The sequence below is a fragment of the Eulemur rufifrons genome, chromosome 7 (assembly GCF_041146395.1).
Source record: "Eulemur rufifrons isolate Redbay chromosome 7, OSU_ERuf_1, whole genome shotgun sequence".
Taxonomy (NCBI): domain Eukaryota; kingdom Metazoa; phylum Chordata; class Mammalia; order Primates; family Lemuridae; genus Eulemur; species Eulemur rufifrons.
In genome coordinates this window covers 156164727-156191232 of record NC_090989.1, presented here as the reverse complement: position 1 = coordinate 156191232, position 26506 = coordinate 156164727, and the positions used below count along the sequence as shown (strand labels likewise).

The window sequence follows — 26506 nt, the reverse complement described above, 5'->3', positions numbered from 1 at the left end:
AGCTACTTAGGAGACGCAGGCAGGAGGATCGCTTGAGCCCAGGAGTTTGAGGTTGCCGTGAGCTAGGCTGACACCACAGCACTCTAGCCTGGGCAACAAAGAGAGGCTCTGTCTTAAAAACACACACACACACACACACACACACACACACACAGAGGGCAAATTGTGCCGCACCCTTCTTCCCATCCTCCCAACCTGCTATATCTCCCTACCACCTGGCTCAGCAAACTCTTCCTCCTTTCTCAACCCACCATATGTCCACTGGCCATACTTCTGTCACCCCATGTTTCCAGGCCCTGCTCTTGCAGGCCTTACTGATGGAGCAAAGTTCTAATCACACAAGAAAGCCCAGGTGAAATCCATCTCCTCTCTGAGCCTCCCCAGCAGACTTGTGGCACCCTCCCTGAACCCACAGCTCAAAGTTCTATGGACACTGAGGACGGTGCCTTGTTGGAAAATCATCTGTGTGGGGCTGATGTCTGATGTGCCAACCACACAGAGTTTCCTGAGGGCAAAGCCAGGTCTGATTCATCTCCAGAGTGCAGGAGTGGAGCAGAACCTGGCACAGAGAGGGAATCAGCACACCCTTGTTTCATTTAGTTGAACAAGTGAGGTATGGTCAGCAGACAATGGGTAGGCTGTAAGGCTTATACACTTGAGCTCTCCAGGCAAAGAAATCAGAGCCGGGGATTCCAAATGCCTGTTTTGGCATGGCTCGGTATAAGAGGCTGAAGAACCCTTGACAAAGCTGTCAGCCTATCCAGCTGTGGGCAGCACCACCCCATAGCATGGCAGGAGACTACATTGGCAAGCCTTGACTCATCAGATGTCGTAACTACAGCCAGACACCCACAGGGTGTTAGCAATGCGGAGTTAGTCTCTGACACCAGCACCCTGGACATTCTGAGCAGCTCATCCAGCTCTATGTGCCCCCCGCCTGGCCCTCTACCCACCAGGCAGCTTGAGGTCTAAGGAAACACCGTGTCACTGGGTCAGAGGGCACCAGAATGGCTGAACACGTCGGATTCCAAACCCTAGTCCCATGAGCTGCCCTCTTAGCCTTTGAAGGCCTACATCCACAGCAGGAGAGCTGAGGGGGGAAAAGCACAGAAACAAGATGTAAGCCCAGAGTGGGCAGAATCTCAATGGTCTGGCCTTAGAGTGCTGGCCTCAAATGGAGATGGAAGAGGGAGGGATGGCAAGAAGAGACAGGAGACCAAAGAACTGGCAGAAGCTAAGGACTCAGTGGTGTGGTCCACTGCATTCAGAAATCCATGAGTAGCCAAGAGCAAGAGGCAACAGGCCTGGCCGAGTGGAAAGCCAGCAAATCGATGCCTGGAACAAAAGCCCAGGCTAAACATGGAAGGGGCTTCAAGCTCACAGAGAAGGGGTCTGCAGGGCCAGCCCAAAGATTTTCCTACCCTTTCCTCAGAAACCAAATCTCCCCTCCCCCAACAAGCCCTGGCCCAGGTCCATCCATGGGGTGGAACTCCATGGAGGCTCCTTACCATGTGGGGGTTGTCATAGTAGACAGCGATGGAGCGGAGTTTTGGGGAGATGCTGCAGCTCTCAGTGAAAAGCCGTCCAGTCTCGCCATAGGGGCCCAGGTGGAACTTGTAGGCCACAGTGATGTTGCGGATGGGGGGTGAGCCGGCACTCACTGCCACCCCAGCCAGCAGCCCTGAGTACCCGGCAAAGGCCAGCAGAGTCAGCAGCAGTAACAGAGCGAGGCCCCCAATCAGGCCCAGTAGTAGCAGGTCCGACATGGCTCTGGGGCCCCCACACCCCCAAGGAGCTGCAAAGGAGAGAGAAGGGAGAGGAGGCTGGTAGCCTGCTCTGACCAATGTGCCCACCTGCCCGCCAACCAGCTCTGGCCCAACCTCAGCCCTGCCTTGGGTACTCTGACCCAGGAGGGGGAGGGGCCAGAGGTGTTTACACACAGGGTGACCTAGAAGGGAGCTACAAAGGATGACTGAAGCCACAAGCCTCTTTATTTCTTAATCACAGTTGTAGAAGCTCTCAGAGCAGCTCTGTCAACTGGCAGCCCTGGTCACACCTGGGGAAACTGAGTCATAGAGGGGCAGAGGAGTGAATCAACCAGCACATACTCCTGGCTTGGCCAGTCTCCCCCAAGATGGGCCAGACATCAGCCAGCCTACTCTTCCTCCACTTTGCCTCTTCCTTCTCACAGCTGAGCCAGACTGCCATTCCAGCCTCTCCAAGCCCCATGGACCACTGCCAGAGGGAGAACGGGCAAACACCAACATTCAAACACTTACTAACAAAGAGGAAAACCATGAGAAACAAAACCCCAGAGGAAAATGTGCCTCAGGAAGAGAATTTCACAGAAACCTCTCCTTTGCTAAGTACATCTGGCCTGCAGGGACCTTGCTATCCAGCAAGCTCACCCACCCAGAACCAGAAGAGACCAAAACAAAACAGCCTGAGTAGCCAGAACAAAGTCCAGCACTAAGCTTCCCAGACTTGAACCAACAATGTTAACAAGCTTCATCCTACTTTTCTACCCCATAGAAGACTAGAAACAGCAAGGAGTAGGAGGAAAAGGCTGCTAGACGTGGAAACACACAATAGGGAGAACTAACAGTTACCATAAGAGGCAGAGAAGCTACATAACAGCCAGCCCAGAAACATGACACAGCGGCCAGTATGTGAGCCATTCGAGGCAGACGATCTAGGCCTCTGGGCAGCTTGGGGTGGAGGGAGGCCTAACTCTCTTACATAGAGGGCTTGATCTGAGTTGCCCATGGAAAAAACAATCACAGCCTAGAGAAGACTGTTTAAAGAGGAACGGAAGCATGCGACCCATTAGGGTAACATTCCCACTCCAATTATTTAAAATTGATATTTAAAATTGAAAAGGTGTTGAAGCTGAAAAGGCAACGCTGCAGCCCTTGGAAAACTTAGCTCTATGGAATTATTTGTTCCTTATGAGTTCTGGGTATTTTTATACAGAAAAATTGTCACTAGAGTCAATGAGCACACAGCATTTGCCTCACAAAGAAGTAAATTTTTAAACTTTTGGTGTTGGGACAATGAGGTGCCTCCTACTGGTCTTCTCACCCATCTGTGCTCCTACCCGTCAGTATCACTGTCTTTTCTGCATGTGTTCCCTATCCTACTGATCTTGTCTCACTAGTTTCATTCTTGTTTTCTTTGATAATAATGAAGATGATAAATCTTCCACGGAGCACTTACTATATGCCAGGCAGTGTCTAAATGCTGAAACATGACTACTTCGTTAATCCTCAAAACAACCCAACAAGGTAGGTATGGATTAGTATACATGTGTTTGGAGGTTAAGGGACTCATCCAAAGTCACTCAGGTATTAAACAGAGCCACCTGGACAACACAGGCAATGGGAACCCAGGTGGTCTGACTCCAAGCTCCCATTTCCACTTTCTCTCTCCTCCCTGGTATCTGGCTTCCAGAAAGGACCAAGCATTTAATCCATATTGGACACTTCTGAACGCCTGGCTGGAAAACTCTCACCATCTAGGCCAGGACTTGCCTTGGGAGTGACCTACCCTCTCAGCTGCACACTTCCTGTTCCTTCAAGGGAATTTAGTCCCCACTTTTCTTTCTCTCACCTTCCAAAATGCTCAGAAAGGGGGAAAAAATGCGCCTGCAGGCCTTAGAGCTTTGGTCAGCAGGGGAAGGGGGAGGAGCAATGTGAATTTCCCCCATATACCAGAGAACAGGAAGGAGAAGGAGGGGGAGGCTCACCTGAAAAGCCAGGCTCACTTTTAGCAACTCATGGCATCCAGTGTGGCAGGGGCCAAGCGCTCCAATGGTGAGAGCTGAAAGGAACAGTCACCCCAGCCCAAAATAACCACTAAGACAGGTACCATGTCTCTTGACTATCCCCTTTTCAGGGAATGCCCTCCAGGGTTTCTACAAGCACTCCCACCCCATCTCAAACCCCTTGGGGAAATAAGAAGCCAAACCCTGCCTCACAGTGTCAGGGCTCTTCACTAGGGCTCTGCTCATGCCCCTCTTCCTGGAGGGCTCCAGCCACCACACATGACGCTGACAGTCCCTGCTGCGACCATGGGCAGGCTGTGCCATCTCTCAGGCCTCGGTTTCCCCTCCAATCAGAGGCCCGGTAAGGACGCCTCCGGCCGGGTGCGGCTTCCTGGCGCCGCTCACGTGCGTGGCGGCGGAGGGCTGGGTCCTTAAAGGGCCCCGCCGCGGGCAAGACTTGGGCGCTAGCGGGGAGCGGGAAGACGGGGACTGTGAGGGGCCCGCACGGGGAGGAGGGCCCTACTCACACTGAGCCTCGCCTACTTACTCAGCCCCTCTCCCTTTGCCCACAACCTCACGGAACTTCACGGATCTCTGTAACTTAGGGACGCTAAAGTTTGCAGCCTGGGCTGCGAGGCGCGGCCTTGGGGAACGGAGGCGGAGTTAACACGCGACTCCAGCCTCTGTTTTGCCCCCTAACTCCACTGCCCTGGGGCGTGCCCTGCACCGGCGGCCTAGGATGTGGGCCGCCCAGGTAGTAGGGGCTGACCCAAGGTCGCGTCTCGGCCCGGGCCAACTGTGGGAGAAACAAGATGCAAAGAGCGGCTCAAGGAGGGGGAAGCAGGGAGCCCTGAGGTCGCGCCAGGACGGACAGGAGGGAGGGTCTCAGGCCCACGCCCCGGCGGAGACGCCTCCCCTCTAGCCCAGCCCTCACCTCAGCAGCCGCCCGCCGCGGACGCCGACCCGCGCAGGCGGCTCGGACCGGGTCGTGGAGCCTGCGCGCGCCAAACGCGCACGCTCGCCCCGCCCCCTCTAGCGGCGGGACGTGGCCGTGGCCGTGGGCGCGTGCGCGCGGGACTCGCAAGGCGGAGGCCTGCCCCGCCCCATCTCCATGGCAACGGGAGTGCGCGGATCCCCTGGAACTGGCTGGGACTGGACCCACCGTGTATCTTCCGCCTTCAACAAACTACCCGGTTTCCGGTGATTTAGCAACAGCCCAGGGCATCTGGGTTAGCCAGAGCCCCCCAGTAACAGCCCGGCTCCAGGCGCTGGGGCGAAGTTAGCCCAGTGGCCTGCAGTAGAGGGCCAAAGGGAGCGTTTGCACAGGTTAGGGAGGCACAGCACAGTAGTATCAGCCTCTGGCATTCGTGCCACCTTTAGTCCTGCCATTTCCTCTCATTGAGGCTTGGCAACAAACCTGAGAACCAAGCAAGACAAGGCCACTTGCTCCCGTTTTACAGCTGAGGAAGTTGAAGCCCCATCTAGATTCAGGGAAGGGGATGGTGGATTTTACCTGTGGACGGTGCTTCCTGCCTCCACCCACCACCCCCCTTCCGTGAACAAAGGGGTGATCATCCAACATTTACTGAGTGAGTACCACTCCCTGCCAAGACTGTTGTAGGAGCTGGGGATACTAAGTGAACAAAAAAATCAAGGCCCCGTCCTCCTGGAGCTGAGTTCCCCAGGAATGTTCCCTTCCCAGGCTCCTCCCTCAGTGCCCTGGCTGTGGCTGGGGAAAGCTGGTCTACCCTTCCGGTTTAGCAATAATCAGGTAACTCCCAGGTCAAGAGTAAGATCCTTGATGATTGGTCCCATCTTCAGCTCATATTTCTGAGGACCTGCAAACTGTAAAGCACTCTGCTAGGGGTTCAAAGATAAAACTCTGCCCTTCTGAGAGTCCCAGACTCTGGTGGAGGAGGCGGGAAAGGTGACAACTATGCTCATAAACTCAGCTACAAGACAGGCCGGTCAGAGAGCTATCTTGGTGCTCCTGACAAGGATTGGTGTTTGAGAGGGGGACCATTCTGACGGGGACACCAGGAAGGTGGTGGTGAAAAAAGTCAGCAGCCACGGTTGGTACATCTTGTGGATCCAACTACTGCAAAGAGACAAAGGGCAGGCTGGGCACACAGAGGCCATGGTAATCGTGGCTTCCTTTCCCTCTGCCTCACATTCTTCCTTCCACAGGCAGGGAAGATTGAACCTTATCCACAAGGCCAGGCCTGTCCCAGCCCTCCAGGCAGATTGGCAGAGTAGGGAGCAGGCTCCACAGGCATTCAGGGATGGGCCAGCGCAGCAGGTCGCATATCGTGGCAGTTGTTTTACCTATGAATGTCAGGCACATAACCAAGCCCTCAGGTGCCCCAGGCAGGTGGGCTACACAGTTGGAAGCATTTCCTATGACACAAGGAGGGGCTGTGGCACCGGCTCAGAGACAGACAACCTCCGCCTGCAGCGTTTGAACAGTCAATTCTGCTTTTCAGAAGCTAATGAGCTTCTCCCAGGAAACCGTTGTCTAGAGTTGCCCATTCCTCATCTTGTCCTCTTGGCTCACTTCCTTTAGTCTGGTTGGGGAACTCCAGCGCCCCACGTCAGAGTTCAGAGTGTGCCTTAGGACCTTCCACACCTCTATTGTGGAAGGAGAGACTGCTGGAGACTGGGACTGGGGCTGCAAGACCATCAGCCTGCCAGGCTTCACCTCAGGCTGCTTCCAACATTGCAAGCACCACCCTTGGCAGGATCCCTGCAAGGCCTCAGCTGGCCACCAGAAGGCAGCAGCCTCCTTTGCAAGGAACTTTCTTCACCCTCCCCCCATCCCCATTGTAACAGATCTGAGATCTGCTCATCCAGCAGTCATCTGCCCCACCCACAGTCCACCCAGTTCTCTCAATAGCACCTATTCTCCTACCAGGAGCCCAGACTCGGCCTTTGTCTCCTCCTGCCTTCCTCTGTCCAAGGAATCCCCATAGAGGCTTTTTAATTCTCTCTTTGTAAATTTCCAGAGAATGTTTCCCCAGGGCTCCTCCCATTAAAGAAATTAAACTTGGGGAGCCCAATTGGACTGTCCCCTCCTTCCCCCATCCCTTCACACTCCAAAGCCCTGGTTAGCTCTCTGTGAGCCAGTGGCTAGATCCCCTAACTCAGATGACAATGAGAGGACACAAATACAGTGTAAGAATACTCTGCAAGCACTGCCACCGGCCACTCACAGACACATCATTTCCCACCCTCTGAAGGTACTGGTGCTATATCCAATCCCAGCCACTCACAGTCTAGTCAGGGCTGCCTCTGCAGGACTTGCCATGGCTAAGGACCAACTAGCTTCAACCCACTCTAAGTTAGCTTTGCTGTTTCCCCTAGAGCCTAGAAATGCAGCCCTCTTCAGGTGAGCAAAAGCAGAAAAAGCCTGGTGAACCCCACTGCAACAAAAAGCCTGTCACCAGTCTTCCTTCTGTTGCCGCTTGTCTCACCCCACAAGTGCTATCCCAGTGCCCACTAGGCTGTAAGTTATAGTCCTTTCACCACTCCCCAGCCACACAGCTATCCAGACCATTCCTTGATCAAACAACATTGCCTTCTTGAGTTTAAATTTTATTTTACAAAAAGAAATAAAGAAAACTGATAGGCAGTTATACTGACTTACAATTGTTCTGTTTGCTTTTTTAAAAAAGTGACATGAAACACAAGTAAAAATAAATACGTCATAGAAACGGCCAGTTGCCCAGTCTCTGGGGCAGGAGTGCCTGCCCTGCTGAGAGAGGAGGGAAGCCCATGGTCACACCAGCAGTGGGATCACCCAGCTACAGATGCTCCTCAAAGCCAGGCGCAGGTCCCAGGCCTCAGGGCGTCCTGAGGAAAGAAGACGGAAAACCAAAGCCAAATGCCCACCTCATCTCCCCCTACTCTTTCTGGCAGCAGTGTGGCCTTAGTGGTTATCCATTGCGACCCCCTCAACCCACCTGGACCCTCTTCCCCTGACCTCTCTGAAGAGGGTACAAGGAAAAAACCAGTCTTAGGCAGGCTGGGGGGGATTCTTCTGGTGAGTCCCCAGCCCACCCTGAGTAACACAACCAGATAACAGTCATTTTTACACACAGGTACTCTCTCTCTCTCTCTCTCTCACACACACACACACACACACACACACACACACACAGTTGGGCTGAGCTCTCTTCCAGGGAGGGTCCTGGGTCAGGTCACAGTATGAGGTCCCCTCTCTTCTGAATATCATCCCAGTAGTGGTAGCAGAGAGTACCCAAACCTCCCCCAGCCCTCTGTAGTACAGACTTTGCAGCCTGCCTGGCTAACCCTCCCCAATGCACTAGATTACGATATCAAATAGACCTGGAAGAGGGGAAAGGTGCAGACTTAGGTCCCTGAAGAGCAAAGTTGAACAATGCCTGCTCAGGAAGTTCATCGTTATAAGACTTGGGTTTCATGAAAGGCCAGCTAGTAGCACAGAATAGACATTAAGGGGTCACAGCAGAATACACAAGGCAAAAGAGTCAGTAGGAGGGGAACGGAGTTTGAAGGTGATCAGTGGAGAGTGCAGCATTCTCAGGCCTTGAGGTGCTGATTTCCTGGGAACAGTCAGCAGAAGGACAGAAAGCCTCCTGGGGGTCCTATGGGGGAAAGGACAACTTCTCTCAGGAGTTTTGGTGGGGGAAGAGTCACTTAGCTCTTACCTGGGTAGACAGAAGGCAATGACTCAGAAGAGAGACTGGTCTTCTGAGAAATCAAAAGGAAGTGGGAAGTGAAAGAGGTCCAGGAACACTAGTAACAAGGAATGTAAAGCCCCCAGAAGACCTTCCCCATGGGATGAGGGATGAGGACTCAATTCCAGAGCAATGCCAGTTTTGAATAGACTGATACAGAGGGCCTTTCTCTGCTGACAGCTTTGGGAGTGACGGTCCTACCCAGACTGTTGAAGTTTGGTCAAGTGTTTCAACCAATCAGCAAACTATCCCAGCTCTTTGCTTCATACTCCTGGAGTGGGAAATTTCATATTTAGTTGTGAATCAGAAGTATAAAGAGACTCCACACACTAATTCCTAGGGAAGAGAGTTCCTAAGAATCAGATAGAGTTATCCTAGTCAGGAGATGATGAAACACATGCTTAAGAAGCACAACTCAAAGAAGTGAGGACCCTGCAGGTAATCCAATCTGAAGAAAATGATCGGACCCAACATGGTTCACTTATTTCCTTTCTTAAATAGCTACTTTGTCTCTGTTCAATTTTTATCTACAAAGAAATTAAGTAAAGGAAATCAAGACTCACTACAAATGGTAATCCTGAATCACTAAGTAGTACTGTGTTTCCCAGGCTGAGAACTTAGGCTAAACCAGATGGATGGGGCTTGCGAAGCCCTTGAAAACACTCTGTGGAAGACAATAGTGAGAGAAAACGCCTAGGCCTGATCTGCCCAGCCTCTTATCATCAGCCCTCCCCTACTTGGACCTGGTTCACCAAGTGTTCCTGATCAAAGAAACTGTAAAACATGGTTCCTATGCTCTGAGACATTTCCTGCTTCCCTCACACACATGCTCTTGTTTGGTGTGCATGCACATTTGCCTACCAGCACACAAAGAGACAGCAGAAAAGTCACAAAGTGTTTTCAGGTTCACTTAAAAAAAAAAAAAAAAAAAAGCAAAAACCATGAAACTGGTAGCATTCCAATTTCCCATGTTCCCACCCCCACCCCTCTACACAATAGAAGCTGCACACATCAGGGAAAGCCTTCTCTACTCAGGTTGGCCTCCCAGAATTATGGCCTGTGCTGAGTTGAAGCAAGACCCAGCCCTGGAACCACTAAGGGTACAGAGTAGGCATGTGCTGCCTCTCAGAATACCCATTTACTTCAAAAGCCCATCTCTCCAGTGACTGGTTTCAGTTCCCTGCTGGGATGGTTTCTGGATTCTCAGGGCCTGCTACAGTGATTTCCTAGAAGTGAACACAGAAATATCTCTGTTTCCTCCAACACACGCACATACACACATCCACACACACACACACACACACACACGCGTGCACACACCTCTCTGGGATCCCAGCTCCAGGGCCTGAGAGGCATCAGTAAAACCCAGGTTCTGAGTGTGTTCTGCAGATTGGAGATCCAGACTAGCTCCCTCCTACTGCACCAGCCTCAGCCTAAGGGCCCACTCCAACTGAGTCCCTCCACCATCCATTCTTGGGATGCATCTGAAAGAGAAAGTACTGGTTGGAAATGCTATTTTTAAATTACTAAAATAATTTGCATAGCTAAATTGTAGATCTAAGGCTTCTATGAGTAGAAGAGTTAAGTGTCTGGCAGGGTGCTTACGAAAACAGAGAAAGAAAGCTCCTTAAGTTCCACTTTTGGTGTTACTGGACAACACAGAAACACACAAGTACACACACACACCCCATCAGACAGCTCCTTGTCTCTTCTCTGGGGATGATACCCCAGAGTCTACAAAAGCCCTCCAACAGTGGAAATGGGATAGTCAGAAGAGCTATAGGAGCTACTACTGGGATGACCTGACTAAGCTGCCTCCTGGGCTGGGAAGAGACAGATGCAGCAGCTGCCCAGCCCAGGAGGGAGCCATGAGTAGGTGGTAAAGCTCTAAAGCCAGACAAGATTTGTTCATCATAAAGAACCGCCTGGCAAAGTCTCAGGGGGAGGGGGCAGGACATGCCAATAGGAAGACTGCCAATGTTTATGCTTAAGGACTAGATGCCCTTTCTCTGGCACTGGCAACAAGAAAGGGGAGACCCAGAATGACTGATGTGTTCTTTTAAGACAAAAGCCAGACTTAAGGCTCCTACAGAGGAATAGCTCCTCCACGCTCCTTTGAAAAAGATGGAGGCAGCGGACACAGGCCCACGCTGATCACCTGATAGGCTGGGGAAGCCAAGACATTTCCTAACAAAAAATCAAGAGTCCTTTCCCTCAACCCAGCAGCCGCCTATCCATAGCTTCACTAATCAGCATAGAGAGTCAGCTTCTATGGTCATCCCAGGAGGACACAGCTCTAAATTTGGGGCCTCTTACTTCCCAATAGCAAACTCCATGATCCCAAGTTTCAATCTCTGTGGAATGAATCTCACTCCCCGTGGAATGAATCTCACTCCCCACTAACTACCCTGATCTTCCTGAGAGGCCGTCTCTCAAAAACTTAGTTGTTTAAACCTCAGTCAAGCCTAACTCTCTTTCCCTGGTCAATGTACAATCTACGCAGGATTTTTTTTTTTTTTTTTACCAGTAACTATGGGGACTAGGATATCTTAAAATGTCCCTTTCTATCTCCTACCCTCCTTACCCCTAATATCCCCTCCCCCTCAAAACAAAACAAGACACATGGAAAGTCCAGATAATAAATAATTGCCCATAGAAATAAATTAACATGGAGCTCTCCAACAGGGAAGAAAAGGAACAGGAAAGACTACCAGGATGGGCGGCCGGGGGCTCAGTTCCATCCTGGTGAAATGTCTTTTCCAGCCACAACTCCATGAGCTCCCACTCACACACTGCAGTACTTCTCCCTCCCAGCCTCTGCACACAGACAACTCCCACCCTGGAAAGGGAGATCTGCTCAGAGACAGCCATTGGGGTAAGAGACAGAGGTTGGTAATGCCCATTTTCTCTCATGATTTCCCCCAAATTCTAAAAACAAATGTGCCTCTGAAAACCAGGGACTTGAGTTAGCTGGGCCTTCTCTTCACCCAACTAGAAGGAAACTTGTGATTTCCATGGCTCTCCTCCTGGGCTCACCCTGATGTTCACATTAATAGTTGCCATGAACCACTACACTCTGATTTCCATTTTTAAAAAGGTAAATTCATTTTTCAATTTCCCCCTTAGTTCTTCCCTCCCTCCCCTCCCCTCCCCCCTTCACCCCTGCTCTGTTACATACATATACATACACACATAAACATACACACACACACACACACACTCACAAACACACATACCTGGTCTGTTTCCTTCCCACCCCCTAAAAAGACCCCACTTCACATGGAATCTCAGTCTGCTCCCCCTGCCCACCCTCCATCTCTCACTCACCCTACCTCCCTTCCCTCCCCTCCCCAGGCCAAGCTAAGTCACCCAGTAAGGCAGCTCTCTTGGGAGAGAATGTTCCCAAAGACAGAAATGGGATGTGAATTTCTACACTCGGATGGGCAAGCAAGCAAGCAGACAGCATAAGCAAGGCAGGAAGGAAGAGAGGCAGGCTGCCCTGCCCCTCCATCCGATTTGGGTCCCTGATTTCCCACTATTGCTGCTCTGTTGGACTCTTTTTTTTTTTTTTTTTGCCTTTTTGTTCAACAGCAACAGAGCCCTGCCACCATGGCCAACCACTCTTCTTTGTACTCTTCCTTTTCCCTCCTGCCAAGTGCCCTATTCTCAGAAAGCCCAAATCACTGCCTTCCAGCTTGGCGGACAACCTGCTGGGCCCCCCACGTGAGGTGGAGGGGGCTCCCCAGCTATTTCCCAGTGACCTCTATCACATCATCGTCCTTATCTTCATCCTCATTGGAGCTGAACCCCACCTCGGCAACCTCATGAGAGTCAAATGGAGGCACCTGGGACCGCAGGAGGCCACCAGCTTGGTAGCCTGCATGTGGGGACATGTAGCCTGGGTAGATAGACATGCCCCGAGAAAGATTGCTGGACAAGACAGGGGAAGGAAAAGGCGCAAACATCCTCGGCTCGGACAGAAGTGGCTGTGAGAATGGGAGTGAATAGCTGGGTAGTATCCCTGGCACAGAGGGGTTGAGCATGAAGGAGGGATTGCTGGCAGTGACTGAGGTAGCCGTGGAAGAGGAACTGACGGGGCCTGCTGGCACCAGAGGGTCAGTAGTCACTGGAAACACCAGGCGGGCATCTGCCAGCAAATTGGACAGCTGGTAGTAGGAGGGGGTACTGCCCATAAACAGGGAGTTCTCCCCAGCCTGGGAGGTGAAGGGGGGGGTGAGGTTATGATTTAAGGAGACGGGTGGCATGGCAAACCCGCCAGAGACTGGATACCCGTGTTCATACGGCTGCACGGGGACTGGCAGATGGCCCTTCCTTGACCGCCGGCGGGCTGACTCCTGGGCAGCAGGCGGTGTGGCCAACTTTCGCTTGTGGCCCCTTAAGTCCAGCACTGGGTGTCTATCCCCACAGGGCGGGCCAGTCACCAAGAGGGAACTATTGAGGCAATGACCCCCAAGTCGAGGCTCAGTCCCAAGAGCTGTCCCAGGAACAGCGCTGCTGTCCACAAGTTGGGCCGGGGGGCCAGGCAGAGCAGCATTGGTGCTTGGGGAGCTCTGACGGGATTCCCGGGCAGCAGCCACATCTGCATACTGCTGGAGCTCACTGATGATCTCTGGGCTGTCAGGAGAGACGGGCCTGGCCAGCCCCTCAGGGTCAGGGGCTTTGGGTGATGAGGCACTGTGTCTGCCGTTGCTTGTGGACTCACGAGAAGGCCCCTGGGAACCTGGGGACAAAATGTAGGTAACTGAGAACCAGAATGGCCAGGGAGAGAATAAGGGTAGAGGGGAAAATTCCATTTAAAAAAAATCCTGTCCTGTAGTCCCCAAAAGTCTAATAGTTCAATGTCTAAACAACATCACCCAGTCAACCTTTCCCAGTCACAAAGAAATTCTTTCATCCCCCAAACAAATCTATCCATGACAAGGCATGTGACTCTTCTATACCCCAGCTGATTCTACTCTACCAAGGTGAATTCTGTCTGGGCAAGGTGGCTCACGCCTGTAATCCTAGCACTCTGGAAGGCCGAGGCGGGAGGATTACTCGAGGTCAGGAGTTTGAGACCAGCCTGAGCAAGAGCGAGACCCTGTCTCTACTAAAAAAAGAAAGAAATGATTTGGACAGCTAAAAATATATATAGAAAAAAAATGAGCCAGGCATGGTAGCACATGCCTGTAGTCCTAGCTACTCGGGAGGCTGAGGCAGAAGGATTGCTTTAAGCCCAGGAGTTTGAGGTTGCTGTGAGCTAGGCTGACGCCATGACACTCTAGCCCAGGCAACGGAGCAAGACTCTGTCTCAAAACAAACAAACAACAAAAAAAAAACACAAGGTGAATTCTATGAGATAATGGATATGACACACTAAGAGATCAATCTTAAAACAAGTCAGACTTTGTCTGAGGGTAAGAGACAGTGATCAGGGTGGAAAAAGAGGAAAATGAAGGTAAAAAGCAGTTCATCCTAGTTTAAAAACAAAACAGGCTGAACACAGTGGCTCACGCCTGTAATCCCTCAACACTTTGGGAGGCAAAGGCAGGAGGTTCGCTTGAGGCCAGGAGTTCGAGATCAGCCTGGGCAACACAGCCAGACCCTGTCTCCACAAAAAAAAAAAAAATTAACTGGGCATAGCAGCATAAGCCTGTAGTCTCAACTATTTGGAAGGCTGAGGCAGGAGGAACAGTTGAGCCCAGGAGTTCGAGGTTACAGTGAGCTTTGATCATGCCACTGCACTACATCCAGCCTGGGTGACAGAATGAGACCCTGTTGCAAAATAATATAACATAACATAAAACATAACATAACATAACTAAAATAAATAAAATAAAATAGTAAAGTAAATAAAACTAAATAAAATAAAATAAAGTAAAATAAAAGTAAATAAAATAAAATAAAAATAAATAAAAGTAAATAAAATAAAAGTAAAATAAAAGTAAATAAAAACAAAATTCATAGTTATAAAAGACAATTGGAACAACTGGGAAATCTGAATATGGCCTGAATACCAGGTAATATTATGAAATTGTTAACTTTTTTTTTAGCATAATAATAATGGTGAGAATAAGGAAGAGAATGTCCTTATTCTTAAAATGCATGTTCAAGTATTTAGGGATAAAATAACATGATGTCTTCAACTTACAAATGACTCAAGTAATAGAAAGAGAAGGGGAGACAGAAGGTTTATGAAAAATAACAATCATTGGATCTAGGTACATGGTATAAGAGTACTGTTCTTCCAATTTGTATGTATGAAAATTTAAAATTTCCACAATACATAGCCGGGAACAAGAGCAGTCTAGCTCTCATATCTCAGTGGTGGGAGCAGAAATGAGAACCACTCCCACTGAGGAGAAGAACTTGGCAAAAGTTCCTAACATTGTTAATGTGCCACATATATAGCCTTTGACCTGGCAATCTCATATCTAGGAATGTATCCTATAGATATACTCACACAACTATGAAAAAGCAGTGTCAGCACTGGTAGAGTGAAATCATCTAAATGTATATTGACAGGAAACTAGGTAATACATTGTGTTATGCCCTGTCCTATGCAAACCTTCAATGAGGCATATCTGGAAGGTGTGATAAGGAATGAGCTAATACTGGTAAGTGAAAAAAGGAGTAAATAGTATATTATAGTATATTAGCATTTGTTTTAAAAATACAAAGAAAATTTATATACATATATTATTTATATACATATATTTTTATACATATACTCACACAACCCTGTAACATGTATAGAATTATCTCTGAAAAAACACACGAGAGTAGTATCTCCAGGAAGGAACAGTGGATGGCTGGGGGCATGGTGAGAGAAAAACATATTTTTCACTTTACCCCTTTTTTTTACCTTTTGAATTGTGAAACATGTACATATTATCTATTCAAAAAATAAATTAATTACAAACCAAACCAAACCAATGTTGTGTAGGTCAATGGAAAGTATAAACCACCACACCTGAGGCAGCCATCCGACCATCTTCAGGGGCTTTTGGTTTGCCAGTCGCCCGGACAGCAAAGATCCGCCCATCACTGGTACGAATGTACGTCCCTAAGAACAGGTATGAGGAAGACTGTTAGAAGCAGTCAGCAGCAGTATAGCCAACCCTGGGAAACTTCGGACCTAGGCACCATGGGCTTGGAAATAGCCATAAAATTAGGTCTCATACAGTCTCTCAAGACCCCTGAAATTAGGAATAGGGTGACTGAGCTATGGACCCATAATTATTTATTTACTCCACAAACAATGATTACATGACTACCAGGTACCAGGCACTGTTCTAGGCACTGTTCTAAACAATGGTGTACACAAGACAGAAAAAGACCCTGTCTAATGGAGCTTAACCTGTCTATAGAAGGGGAGAGATAATTACACCAGAAAATATCAGGAAGGTTTAAATGCAAAGAAGAAAACAAATAGGGTCTGTCAAAGAGAATAAGCTGGCACCCTATGTATTCAGGTACTCTGGCCCAGGTCCTCCTCTTGATCTGAGAGGAAGGAGCCTTATTGGCTCAATATCCTCTCTCTCCTGGCAGGAATAATTCAAGAAAGACCTGCTTTCTGTTTCTACAAGGCACTAATCTATCTTTTCTTTGATCAATCTCCTGCAATATCAGGGCTGCCTCTAGGCAGGAGTTGGCAATTTTTTTTTTTTTAAGGAGCCAGATAGAAAATATTTTTGTCTTTATAAGCCATAAGGTCTCTGCTGCAACTCCTCAACTCTGCTGCTATAACATGAAAAATAACTAGGCATGGCGGTGTTCCAATAAATCTTTATGGACACTGAAACAGCTAGGCATGGCTGTACTCCAATAAATCTTTATTATGGACATACAATTTTCACATGTTACAAAATATTACTCTTTTTTTTCTTTTTCGACCAACCGAGAATGTAAAACCCATTCTTAACTTGCAGCTACTGTAACAGGCAGCAGGGTAGATCTGGCTCATGGGTCGTAGTTTGCTGACCCCTGCTCTAGGATAGGAAGAGCCAATAAAAGGGGCTAGATTCTAGGCAAGGAAGAAGCCAGCAAGGGAGCTGGGTACAGTCTTTTTTATGTGTCCATGTATTTCATAGCACTTTCTCCCTGACCCTAAAGGTACTCTAACCCAACAGAGGCTAAGGCAAAATCTCCTCACTGAGATTTTGTGGGGCCTCAAAGGAGCCTCACACAGTGATGGGGCTTAGTTAAAAGTTAATATGAAAAACAGTATCTCAACACTATTTAGCCCCAATTTTTTATTCCAGCAATTCATCTCTCTCTGTAAGGGGGTTAGAGGCAGATGTGGACTTTTTAAATTACCACACTGAAAAATTTTATCATGTAACCCTTGTGTACTAATTTACCCACACAATACATTTCCTAGCCAGGGATCCTCACCCTGTTCCAAGCAAGTAGGTAAAGATGACACAATAACATATATGCTGGCTTTTAACTCATTCCATAGCTCTTTCCCTCCAATTTTGGTCTCCCTTTATCTACTATCCCTATCTCAAAATTCTCCATAAAAATGATGGCAAGATACAGAAATACAGGAATCCTAATTCCCTCCTTTTAAGCCATTGACTGATATCTTTTGGGCTCAATTCAACTCTGCTAAGCTCCTAGAAATGCCATTTTCTCATTCTTCCCCCAAATGTGACATTCTTATGGGATCATTCCTGTGCCCCCTCTAGCTCAAGCCACATGTATTTATTCTGCTTCCCAGCCCAGCACTCTCAACCAAAGGCAGGGGATGGGTTCCTTGGTCAGGCTCTCACCTTTTGTCCCACGGATGATATGGATGCTCTCACCAGCATTAATTCTTGCCTGTACATCTGTGGAGCTGTTGAGTCCAGGGATAACAATATCTAGGGAAAATATAGATCTCAAATTTAGATTATACAGGACCTGACTGAAGTAGGGAAAGAAAATGCAAAGTCCCGTGTCCACCCCAATTCCTCACTGGCTTCTCTGAAGCCTCTCAGTGGAATAGAGATCTAGAACCAAGGAAAGTGAAGCAAGCAGGACCTTTCACAATTGTCTAAAGAAAGAATACTATGAACACCAGAACCTTTTTAGAAATCAGATCATCTTTCAATTTCCTTTGATTTAATTAGAAATACATAGTTTTGGGTTTGGAAAAAGTTTCAGTCCAAATGGTTATTTCTATGTTTTTTCCTCCTCTTCCCTGAACTATTTGCACATATCTGGTCCACATCACTATGGGCCCCAAAAGTGGCCTCAAGTTTTTCCTTGCTGGTATTACCCCACAGCCGGAGAAGAGTATTTTCTTTTTCCTTTTTTTCTTAAGAGACACCCAGACTGATATGCACTGGCACAATCATAGCACACTGTAGCCTAAAACTCCTCAGGGCTCAAGTGATCCTCCTATCTCAGCCTCCTGAATAGCTAAGACTACAGGCACATGCCATTATGCCCAGCTAATTTTTTAAATTTTGGGTAGAGATGGGGTCTTGCTATGTTGCCCAGGCTGGTCTTGAACTCCTGGCCTCAAGTGATCCTCCCACCTCAGGATTACAGGTGTAAGCCACCGTGCCCAGCCAAGAACAGCATTTTCAAGAATCAAGAAGAGTATTTTCATAGATTACAAAGGGCTCTCTTTTTCTTTTCATTCATTTCAAATTTTTAAAAATAGACATGTATTGTTTTCATTCTTAGAAAAATCAATTAAGACATTTTCATTAAAATTTATATATCATGAATATTTCTAAATAACAAGATAAAAAAAAAGCAGAATCATGAAATGCTTTCCTTCCTAATCACCCTGAATCACAGAACCAACCCCAGGGGTAGATGGGCTGCCCACCAGTGGTCACTGGCCCACCATGCTCAACCCATATCAAACTCACAAAGAAGCAAGCAGCAATTCAGGTCTAATTATGTAGGAAGGTTGATGGCTGTCCTTTACACCCAGCTGACTCTATAATCAGGCAAGGCTGAGCACATTCATACCTCTGTAAGAACTTATGAGATCAAACCTAAGTTCCAGTGACATTTCCACAATCCCTGCAGTGCTCAGAGTCTATCCCCACCTACAACACTTGAAAAAACCCAGTTCTGTGTTGTTGTTCTTAAGATATTTCACTAGAATGCAAATTTCTCAAGATCAAGAACCACTGTGTTCTCTATTTTTACCTACAGCGCCAAATGTAGTAAGGCCTAGAATACAAAGGTTTTGAATGAACAAAGTAACTTTAAAAGTGATAGTTCCCCTGGAATGAACCCAGGAGTCCCACCTGTCGTGGTGACCACCTTCTGCACGAGGACTCCCGCTCGCTGCAAGTAGTTAATCGGGAAGTTCATGGATGGATTTGTGCTGGAGGCAGAGCTTACACTGCCTCCCAGTGGGACATGCCGGGGCATCATGGGGATGGGGGTGGACTGTACAGGACGAACACTGGCCACAGGCTTTTCATCACCCTTCAGAGTTGGCTGCCTGTGAGAGAAAGACAAGCGCACAAAGAGAGTTCAGCAGAACAGCTCTTACTTACCTTTCTCCAAAGGCTGCAGAGCCTCTCTGCCCCATTCTACACCCTCACTGGCTGCTCAGAGAAGGATCAGAAGAAACTGCAGGGTCTGGTTAGTTCAAAAGGAGACTAGAGACAGACTGACACAGAGTGGCAGAGAAAGAAGCAGAGGGATAAAGCCTATCAGCATCTAATAAGAATCAGAGGTCGATGGAATAGTAACTTTCTAGAGATGTAAGGAAACATCTCCTCCTCTAGAATTTGAACTATCTACATTAGGAGTCGGTCCTTGAAGGGAAGTTAGGAAGTTGTCAAGACGCAATAAGAAAAGGAAACATTCACCAGACCACAGTGTATGCTAAGTTGAAGACCAATGGGTAGAATTTTCCCCACTCACCCTAGAGCCATGTGATGCCACATGTTTAGGTGATCTTGAGTGAGAGTTTATCCCAAATTTAACCATCTTTACTCTCTCTCTCTCTGAAACCTCAAGTCTCAATAAGTAAGACGGATACCTTTCTTTCCTCCGTATTACTTTTTTTTTTTTTTTTGAGACAAAGTCTCACTCTGTTGCATGGGCTAGAGTGCTGTGGTGTCAGCCTAGCTCACAGCAATCTCAAACTCCTGGGCTCAAGCAATCTTTCTGCCTTCAGCCTCCCGAGTAGCTGGGACTACGGGCATGCACCACCATGCCCAGCTAATTTCTTTCCATTTTTAGTAGAGATGGTGTCTCGCTCTTGCTCAGGCTGGTATCGAACTCCTGACCTCGAGTGATCCACCCACCTCGGCCTCCTCTGTATTACTTTTCACTGGGCTCCTCCTGGCTCCTGCTTACGCCAGTCTCCAAAATGCCCCTTTTGTCATGACTACCACAAAAACAGCAGCAGCCAAAGCACTGTACACAAAAGCCAAGCTCCTAAATGGCGCAGTACCACAGCCAGCCTGAGCTCTGGCTGTGCATCCCTACCAAAATGCCAAAATGTTACCCCATGGTCGATGATGCATTCTTTACTGTTCACCTTTCAAATGGACATTAGTACTTTAAGAAAGCTACCCCTGATTTAAGATTTTTTTAAAAAAGTCCCTGTCTATAAGCTGTCTGAAGTCTGCATCTTTGGTCTTTGGGCTTGGGAAAGAAACCTCATTGGACTGGCATGTTCTTCCTTGTTTGACTGAAGACTGGTGTTAAAGTGTTCTTTAACACCACTCTGCTGTTGGAGCCAGTCTGCACAACTCCTCAATCACACTGCTCTCGGGTTGCTATAAGCCCCTTTGAGAAGCTCCCTGGTCCCTGCAGACCCCTAAGTCCCTAGATAGGCCAGACAGCACATGCTGGGGCCCATTTCCTCAATGTATTCCCAGGGTGGCCCTGGTCAAACATCAGTGAGATTCCTTCCTGGATCAAAAGTCAGAAGAGTTCCAGCCTGATACTCTATAGAAACTAAGACTAGGAGTTTGGGTGGGAAGTCCTCCTCACATGAACCCAGACAGGATTAGTAATCAGCAGGATCATGGTATGGCTCATCAAATGCTATGAGAAGCTGGTGCCTCCACAGGGCTGGAGCTAAGCCAGAGACAGAGCTGACATCTCCTCACAGTCCAACCTGGACCATTTGTTATGTCTTCTGCCCACATGGCTTTTCTCCCACTGGGCTCCAGCTTAGTCCACTCCTGCTGTTACACAGAAAAAGCCCCAAAACAAGAAAGAAGGGGTGGGGAACAAGAGAGGAGAACCTTCCCAAGCAATAGTATCTTGGAAAATGACAGAAATTAAAAGTCTGAAGGCTTTGAAAGAGAGTGACTTTCTACTTGGAAGTATCTTTAATTTGCTACACAAAAAGTAACAAATTTACTCATTAAAAAAACCAAAGTTTTATATAAAATCTTACATGGTTTTGGTTCCTTTAGAGCTTCATTTGGCAAGTTTTTTTTTTTTACATGAGAATCTTAATAAGAAAAAAGTTTTAAATCTATTCCCCTCAAATAAAATAATTATTAATTCAAGAGAATCAAACAATATGCAAACCAAATATAAGATATGCAAACCACTCAATCAGGCAGTTGATCTGGTTAATAAGTGAGAGGGTGAGGGTTGTGAGGCACTGTCATGAAATGAAAAAAAAAATAAACAGATAACTGTTCTGTAACATCTTACAAAGAGCCTCTCTCTCTCTGCTTAGCAGCTGGCTTCTACCCTGCTTATAATCTGAACAGTTCTAGAAGTTGTACTCAGGAAAGGGATTCTTTGCTCAAGATCACGGCACAGTCACAAAATGAAATCCCATTAGGAGTAGCAGAATTCCCTGACTACAATCCAAGACCCAGAGAGAACATGGCCTTTACCCTTGAACATCATTGCTAAGTAAGGTATAGGACCAAGGTGCTAGGGGTAGGATGCACCTGTGAGGAAGGACTGGGCCTCTCTGTTTTGGGAAGTTGTAACCTCCATCCCCACCCAGGGGCCCAGAAGGACCTTCCTGAGTCACAAGACCAGCAGGTCACTTTTTCAGCCTGGGCAGTCAAAACTAGAGCCACTTAAAACACCAGGGCTGAACTGCTTTGGCACCTCATCCTAGAGCAGAACCTGTCAGTTCATAGCAGCCAAGGAGCAAGTTGTAGGCTCTTTCTTCATCTAAAACAGGAACCAGTTGAAAGGCACTTAGGCCTAGTCCAGCAGCAGAACCTTCCCTTTCAGCAACTCACCAGTTTCTCTGACTGAAGGCAGGGATGCTGGTCAGACTCTGGTCACTGGCGGGGTAATACTGCGCATATGACGGGCGGGTATAGGGGACTGATGTGCGTTTGTCTTCCTCATAGCTTTTCTTTGCTGCTTTTTTCTCAGCCTTGGTCAGCTTGTGATCCTTTCGGTTGAGGAGCAATGACTCATGCTCAAAAGGCTCCTGGGGACATAGAAGGATGTTGATTTAATTATTAGTCTTTATGCTAAAATGACTGAAATACAATGAGCCTTACTTTGAAATCAAGAAAAGGCTGGCTGTCTCTAGCATTAGTGAAGAGTCTGCTTACAGACACATAAGCAGGTTTTACTATCTTTCTGTCAAGAGTAAAATTAATGAGTGGGCATGGTGGCACATGCCTGTAGTCCCACCTACTTGGGAGGCTGAGGCAGGAGGACCACTTTGAGCCTATGAATTGGAGGTTATAGTGAGCTATGATGACGCCACAGCACTCCAGCCTGGGCGACAAAGCTCAAAAAAAAAAAAAAAAGTATAATTCACAACTCTAACCTACCACTAGCTTTAGATGCCTAAGCCTGCCTTCCATGTCAAAAGATTGGGGGAGTTCAGAGAATTAACAAATTACATTTTCAGAACTTCTCCCATCTCTTTCTGCTAGGAAAACTCATACTGGCCAAATTATTTCACATGGCAGAGTTCAGCACTCCTAGGACTAGACTAGCAATGTGAATAGGTGTTTGGGGGTAGGATGGGGTAATGAGTGGGGCAAGAAAAGAACCACTTCAGTCCACCTCAGATGAAGAAAACAAGCTTGCCAGACAAACCTCCCTTGACAGAGACTGCCACTCCGGGGACTGCATGCATACCGGGTTCTTACCTTGGTGATGAGGTGAGGGTACTTCAGACAGGCAAGCTGCAGGACAGATTCCTTGATCCCCTTTACATTCAAGGATACTTGGGGAGCTGGCTCCTTCTCAACAAAGTGCAGTAGGTTTTCTACCTCCTTCCGGGTAAAGTTCAGCATTGGATTTAGATCATCTACCACCCGATCTAGAAGGGTAAAAACATGGAGAAAGTTAGCACATGGCAAAGACTATAAAAACACTACTACAAAAGTCAGTAGAGAGAAGGGAAGTTGTGAGTGGCGTAACTCTCATTAATAATAAAAAGTCATCCCATATATGAACATCAAAGACCAGGTCTGAGGCCCTGGTGAAATAGAAACATTATATAAGAAAAACTTGCATAAATAGCTTGGCTGTTACCATTAAACCCACCTTCAACAAGTTGAGGTCAATCATCTTTAGCAATGATTTAAATCAGAATGAGATGAGAGGAAATGCTGGTTTTTTATGATTCAAAGCCTGCCTGTGTTCCCACATCCTGTTCCTTTCTCCTCTCCCACCCTTGACACTCTAAGGATGTTATGCCTGTGTAGATGTGCCTCTCCTGAGCCTGGAAGGTGGCCCACCTGACATGCCCTGCTTGGAAATCTGACGGTCATAGATCTTCTTTTCGAGGGTGTAATCAGCCACAAGGCGATAGATGTGACAGGGTTTTTTCTGGCCATAACGGTATACCCGACATACTGCCTGGGCATCATGGCAAGGGTTCCAGGAAGCATCAAACACCACTACTCGATTGGCACCAATCAAATTCACACCCAAGCATCCGGCCCTTTAAAACACAAGCCAACAATCATAGAGCCTTTAGTCTTACAGATAGTTTTCAAATCTGTTTGCCCTCTGTGACTCCTACCCCAATATTACTCTTTGTCCTAAGCACAACATACTCGAGGATTTTGCTGTCCTGCTGATAAACAGTGTGTTCCTCAAGCACTGAAAAGTGTGGTCTGAAATCCAACATGAAAGTGCTTACCAGCTCAGAAAGAAAACCCACTCTCCATCCCTCTGTAACAAGTAGGACCGCCACACCCTGACTCCAGAGTGATGTTCCTTGGTGAGGGGAAACTTCTGTACACAGATGTTTCTGGTGTTTTTATTTAGACTAACAGCTTAGGAGAATGACCAGCTTATACTCTGCCAAGGGCATTCTGATGGCAGAAGGCAGCACAGCTTTCAAAACTGCTTGGCATGAGACAATGCCATCAGCCTTTTACAGTTACATTGCACTTTCTACTTTTTTTTAAAGCACTTTCACATCATCACATCATCTAAGCTTCAGACCACTCCTGAGAGAAAGGCTAATTATTTATTACACAGCAGTTGTTAATGAAGGTCAAAGAACTTTGGCACTATCATGACTGCCTTGCTAACACAACTTCCTTTTGGGGTCCCCTCTCTGATATCATAAACAAGTTGCAAATCTGAGCAGATTTCATCTGATGGAACTTGGATGAGCCTTTGGGGTACCTGCCCATGTGGACGATTGCCTGAACACCCACCCCTTTGATCTCCCCTCTCAGGATCAACTCACCTTGTGGAGAGAAGGAACAGCCAGGTGGTGAGGTTGCTGGGATCATTGAACTGATTAATGAGCCGCTCCCTCTCAAAGGCAGGGGTGCTACCATCTAGCCCTAGGAAGGGAGGAAAACCACAAAAAGTGGATAGATGAGAGCAAGGGTACACAGCAAAATCACTGGGCAAAAGTGTTTAAAAACAAAATAAAACAAACAGAAATACTATAGTGCTCAGTTCCCACGCCCTAGACATATCATGGGTCTACAGTGAGGTCCAGGCATCTGTAATTTGAAAATACCCCCAGGCGATTCTCACGTGCAACACAGATTATAAACTACATTTCTCAGGTCGATTCTAAGGCCAAGGTTCTTAAACTTTAGAATGCACAAGAATCACCTAGAGAACCTGAAAAACACTGGCTCAAGGTGACCTCTCTGATTCAGCCCTGTGAGTCCTGGTGGGTGCAGAAAGACTAAAGGTTTTGTGTTTTGATATGGGTGATGTTCCCCCACCAGGAATCTACATTTTAAACAAGTTTCTGAGGCTAAGCACTTGCTGTAAGGAAACATAAAAGAAATACATCTGGAGCAGTGGCATGGGACTCGAATGAAAGCAGGGGAGCTCAAAGGAGAAAAAAACTTTAGTTGAGAGGCGGGGCAATATTTTGTCACCTTGGGTAAAGGGCAAAGCTAACGGTAGGAAATACCACATGGAGAACTGAATTACTACAGCTCGGGGAAGCGACAGTTTAATTGGCGGGTATTGGGGTTCTCACTTAGGACCCTAGCTTACCTTTTCAATCTGAGTTCCCAGTTTCCAAGCACAGCTCACCACTGACTCATCAGGCAAGCCTACATACTAAACACAAGCTCTGGGCCAGACCTTATGCTAGGGGTCTCCTCTATACCCCCTGAACCTTCATTTCTCTAAATACTTCCTTTAGACCAATGGTTCTCAATAACGGTGATTTCTCCACTCTCATATTCCCCAGGGGACATCTGGCAATGTCAGGAGATATTTTGGGTTGTCAAAACTAGGGGATGCTATTGCCATCTAGTGAGTAGAGACCAGAGATGCTGCTAAACATCCTACAATACACAGGACAGCCCCCTACAATGAAGAATTATCTGGCCCAAATGTCAACAGTGCTGAGGCCAGTATTTCTCAATTTTTTTTCATTACCAACCCCCTAAAGGAGCCTTTTTAGACATTTTTCCCAATCCTATCATGTCTTCCATAAAATTTTAATACCACAGATATACCATATATCTGTTTATGTACTATATGTATATCTCTGACTTATATATTTAAAAAGTTAAGTTTTTTTTTCACAGCCCTCCCCCCAAAAAGCAATTTTCATCCCCTTAGGGTATTATCTCCCACATACAGGATGCATGATCTATGCTTGTATCCACTGTGTTCCTTCTGCCTAGAGTGATTTTCAGCTATACTAGCTCTGTATATTCAAATTCTCCCCATATTTTCAAGAAGCCTTCTCCCTCCATCATCTCCACAGTGATTCTATCCTCCTTAGAACCCCAGTCAGGGCACTCACTCAGTGTTACTTTGTATTTGTCCTTGAGTTGTCACATCTCAGATGAAGACAAGGCCTACATCTTCTACTTCTCTATGCTCCCTCTATTTCTCCCAAGCCCCCCAGCCCCTAGGACAGTGCCTCATACATAACAGCTGGCTCTTAGTATCCCTCTGCTCTTTGGCTAACACAGACATTGCTACACATTTGATGGAGAGTGGAGTAGGAGAAAAGAAAAAGGAAGAGAAGGAAAGGAAACCCTTGAGCAGACTTCGTCAAGTCTCCAGAAACAAAGCAGCAATAAACTCACGGAAGTAGCTGACGTTTCGAACCCACTTCTGTACTCCTTGCCCTTCGGCACCAGGCAGACAGGGCATTTCTCGTTTTTCTAGGAACTCCTCAATGAGAGCCAAGGTAGAAAGGCTTTGGCTGAAAGGGAAAACATTTGGTTCAGATGGCTCCCAGACCCAAGGGAACCTTGTTCCCAATAGGTCCACACTCTTGTGCAACCTTCTGACAGTGGGAACTCCCACAACCTACCCCCTATAAGAGCAAGAAAAACCAAGGGTATTCTCCCTAGTGCATAAGGGGAGCAGAGTCATCCACATACTTAGTGCCACCACCACACTGAAAAAATACTCTACTGTCTCCATTCTTTATTTCCTCAATTGAAAATTTCTGGGGTTTAGCTCAATGCAGTGTAACAAACAGCATTAAAAACCAACACCATATGAATATACATTAGATCTGATTTTGGACCAATCTTTATGGGTCTTACTAGAGAGACAGAATCACTCGGCTGCTTCCAAAATATGCAGAGAGCCAGTCTCCTCAGAAGTGATCCATAACATTAGAAGAGCGCTAGGCTCTCCCCAAGTTAAAATCACT

The 26506-nt window shown here is 47.4% G+C and overlaps 2 protein-coding genes across 7 annotated transcripts in view; both read right to left on the bottom strand.

Annotated features, from left to right (window-relative positions):
* The window catches only part of TEX264 (testis expressed 264, ER-phagy receptor), a 31656-nt gene extending 26894 nt beyond the window's left edge, over positions 1 to 4762 (bottom strand). For 2 of the 5 annotated variants that reach the window (XM_069473673.1, XM_069473675.1), the window contains exons 1-2: positions 4698 to 4762; positions 1509 to 1795 (exon numbers count right to left, since the gene is read on the bottom strand). In XM_069473673.1, coding sequence (XP_069329774.1) covers positions 1509 to 1766 — 258 coding nt within the window. In that variant the 5' untranslated portion in view covers positions 1767 to 1795; positions 4698 to 4762. Of the gene's footprint in view, positions 1 to 1508; positions 1796 to 3745; positions 3820 to 3976; positions 4150 to 4654 lie in introns of those variants that run through there. The other 3 variants (XM_069473670.1, XM_069473672.1, XM_069473674.1) reach the window with 3 other exon arrangements.
* A 6902-nt stretch (positions 4763 to 11664) lies between these two features.
* RAD54L2 (RAD54 like 2) overlaps positions 11665 to 26506 on the bottom strand; it is a 91271-nt gene continuing 76429 nt past the window's right edge. For both annotated transcript variants that reach the window (XM_069475782.1, XM_069475783.1), the window contains 9 exons: positions 25929 to 26047; positions 24101 to 24200; positions 23136 to 23341; positions 22542 to 22714; positions 21669 to 21865; positions 18735 to 18934; positions 17256 to 17345; positions 15452 to 15544; positions 11665 to 13219 (listed from right to left, as the gene is read on the bottom strand). In XM_069475782.1, coding sequence (XP_069331883.1) covers positions 12225 to 13219; positions 15452 to 15544; positions 17256 to 17345; positions 18735 to 18934; positions 21669 to 21865; positions 22542 to 22714; positions 23136 to 23341; positions 24101 to 24200; positions 25929 to 26047 — 2173 coding nt within the window. In that variant the 3' untranslated portion in view covers positions 11665 to 12224. The remainder of the gene's footprint in view (positions 13220 to 15451; positions 15545 to 17255; positions 17346 to 18734; positions 18935 to 21668; positions 21866 to 22541; positions 22715 to 23135; positions 23342 to 24100; positions 24201 to 25928; positions 26048 to 26506) is intronic.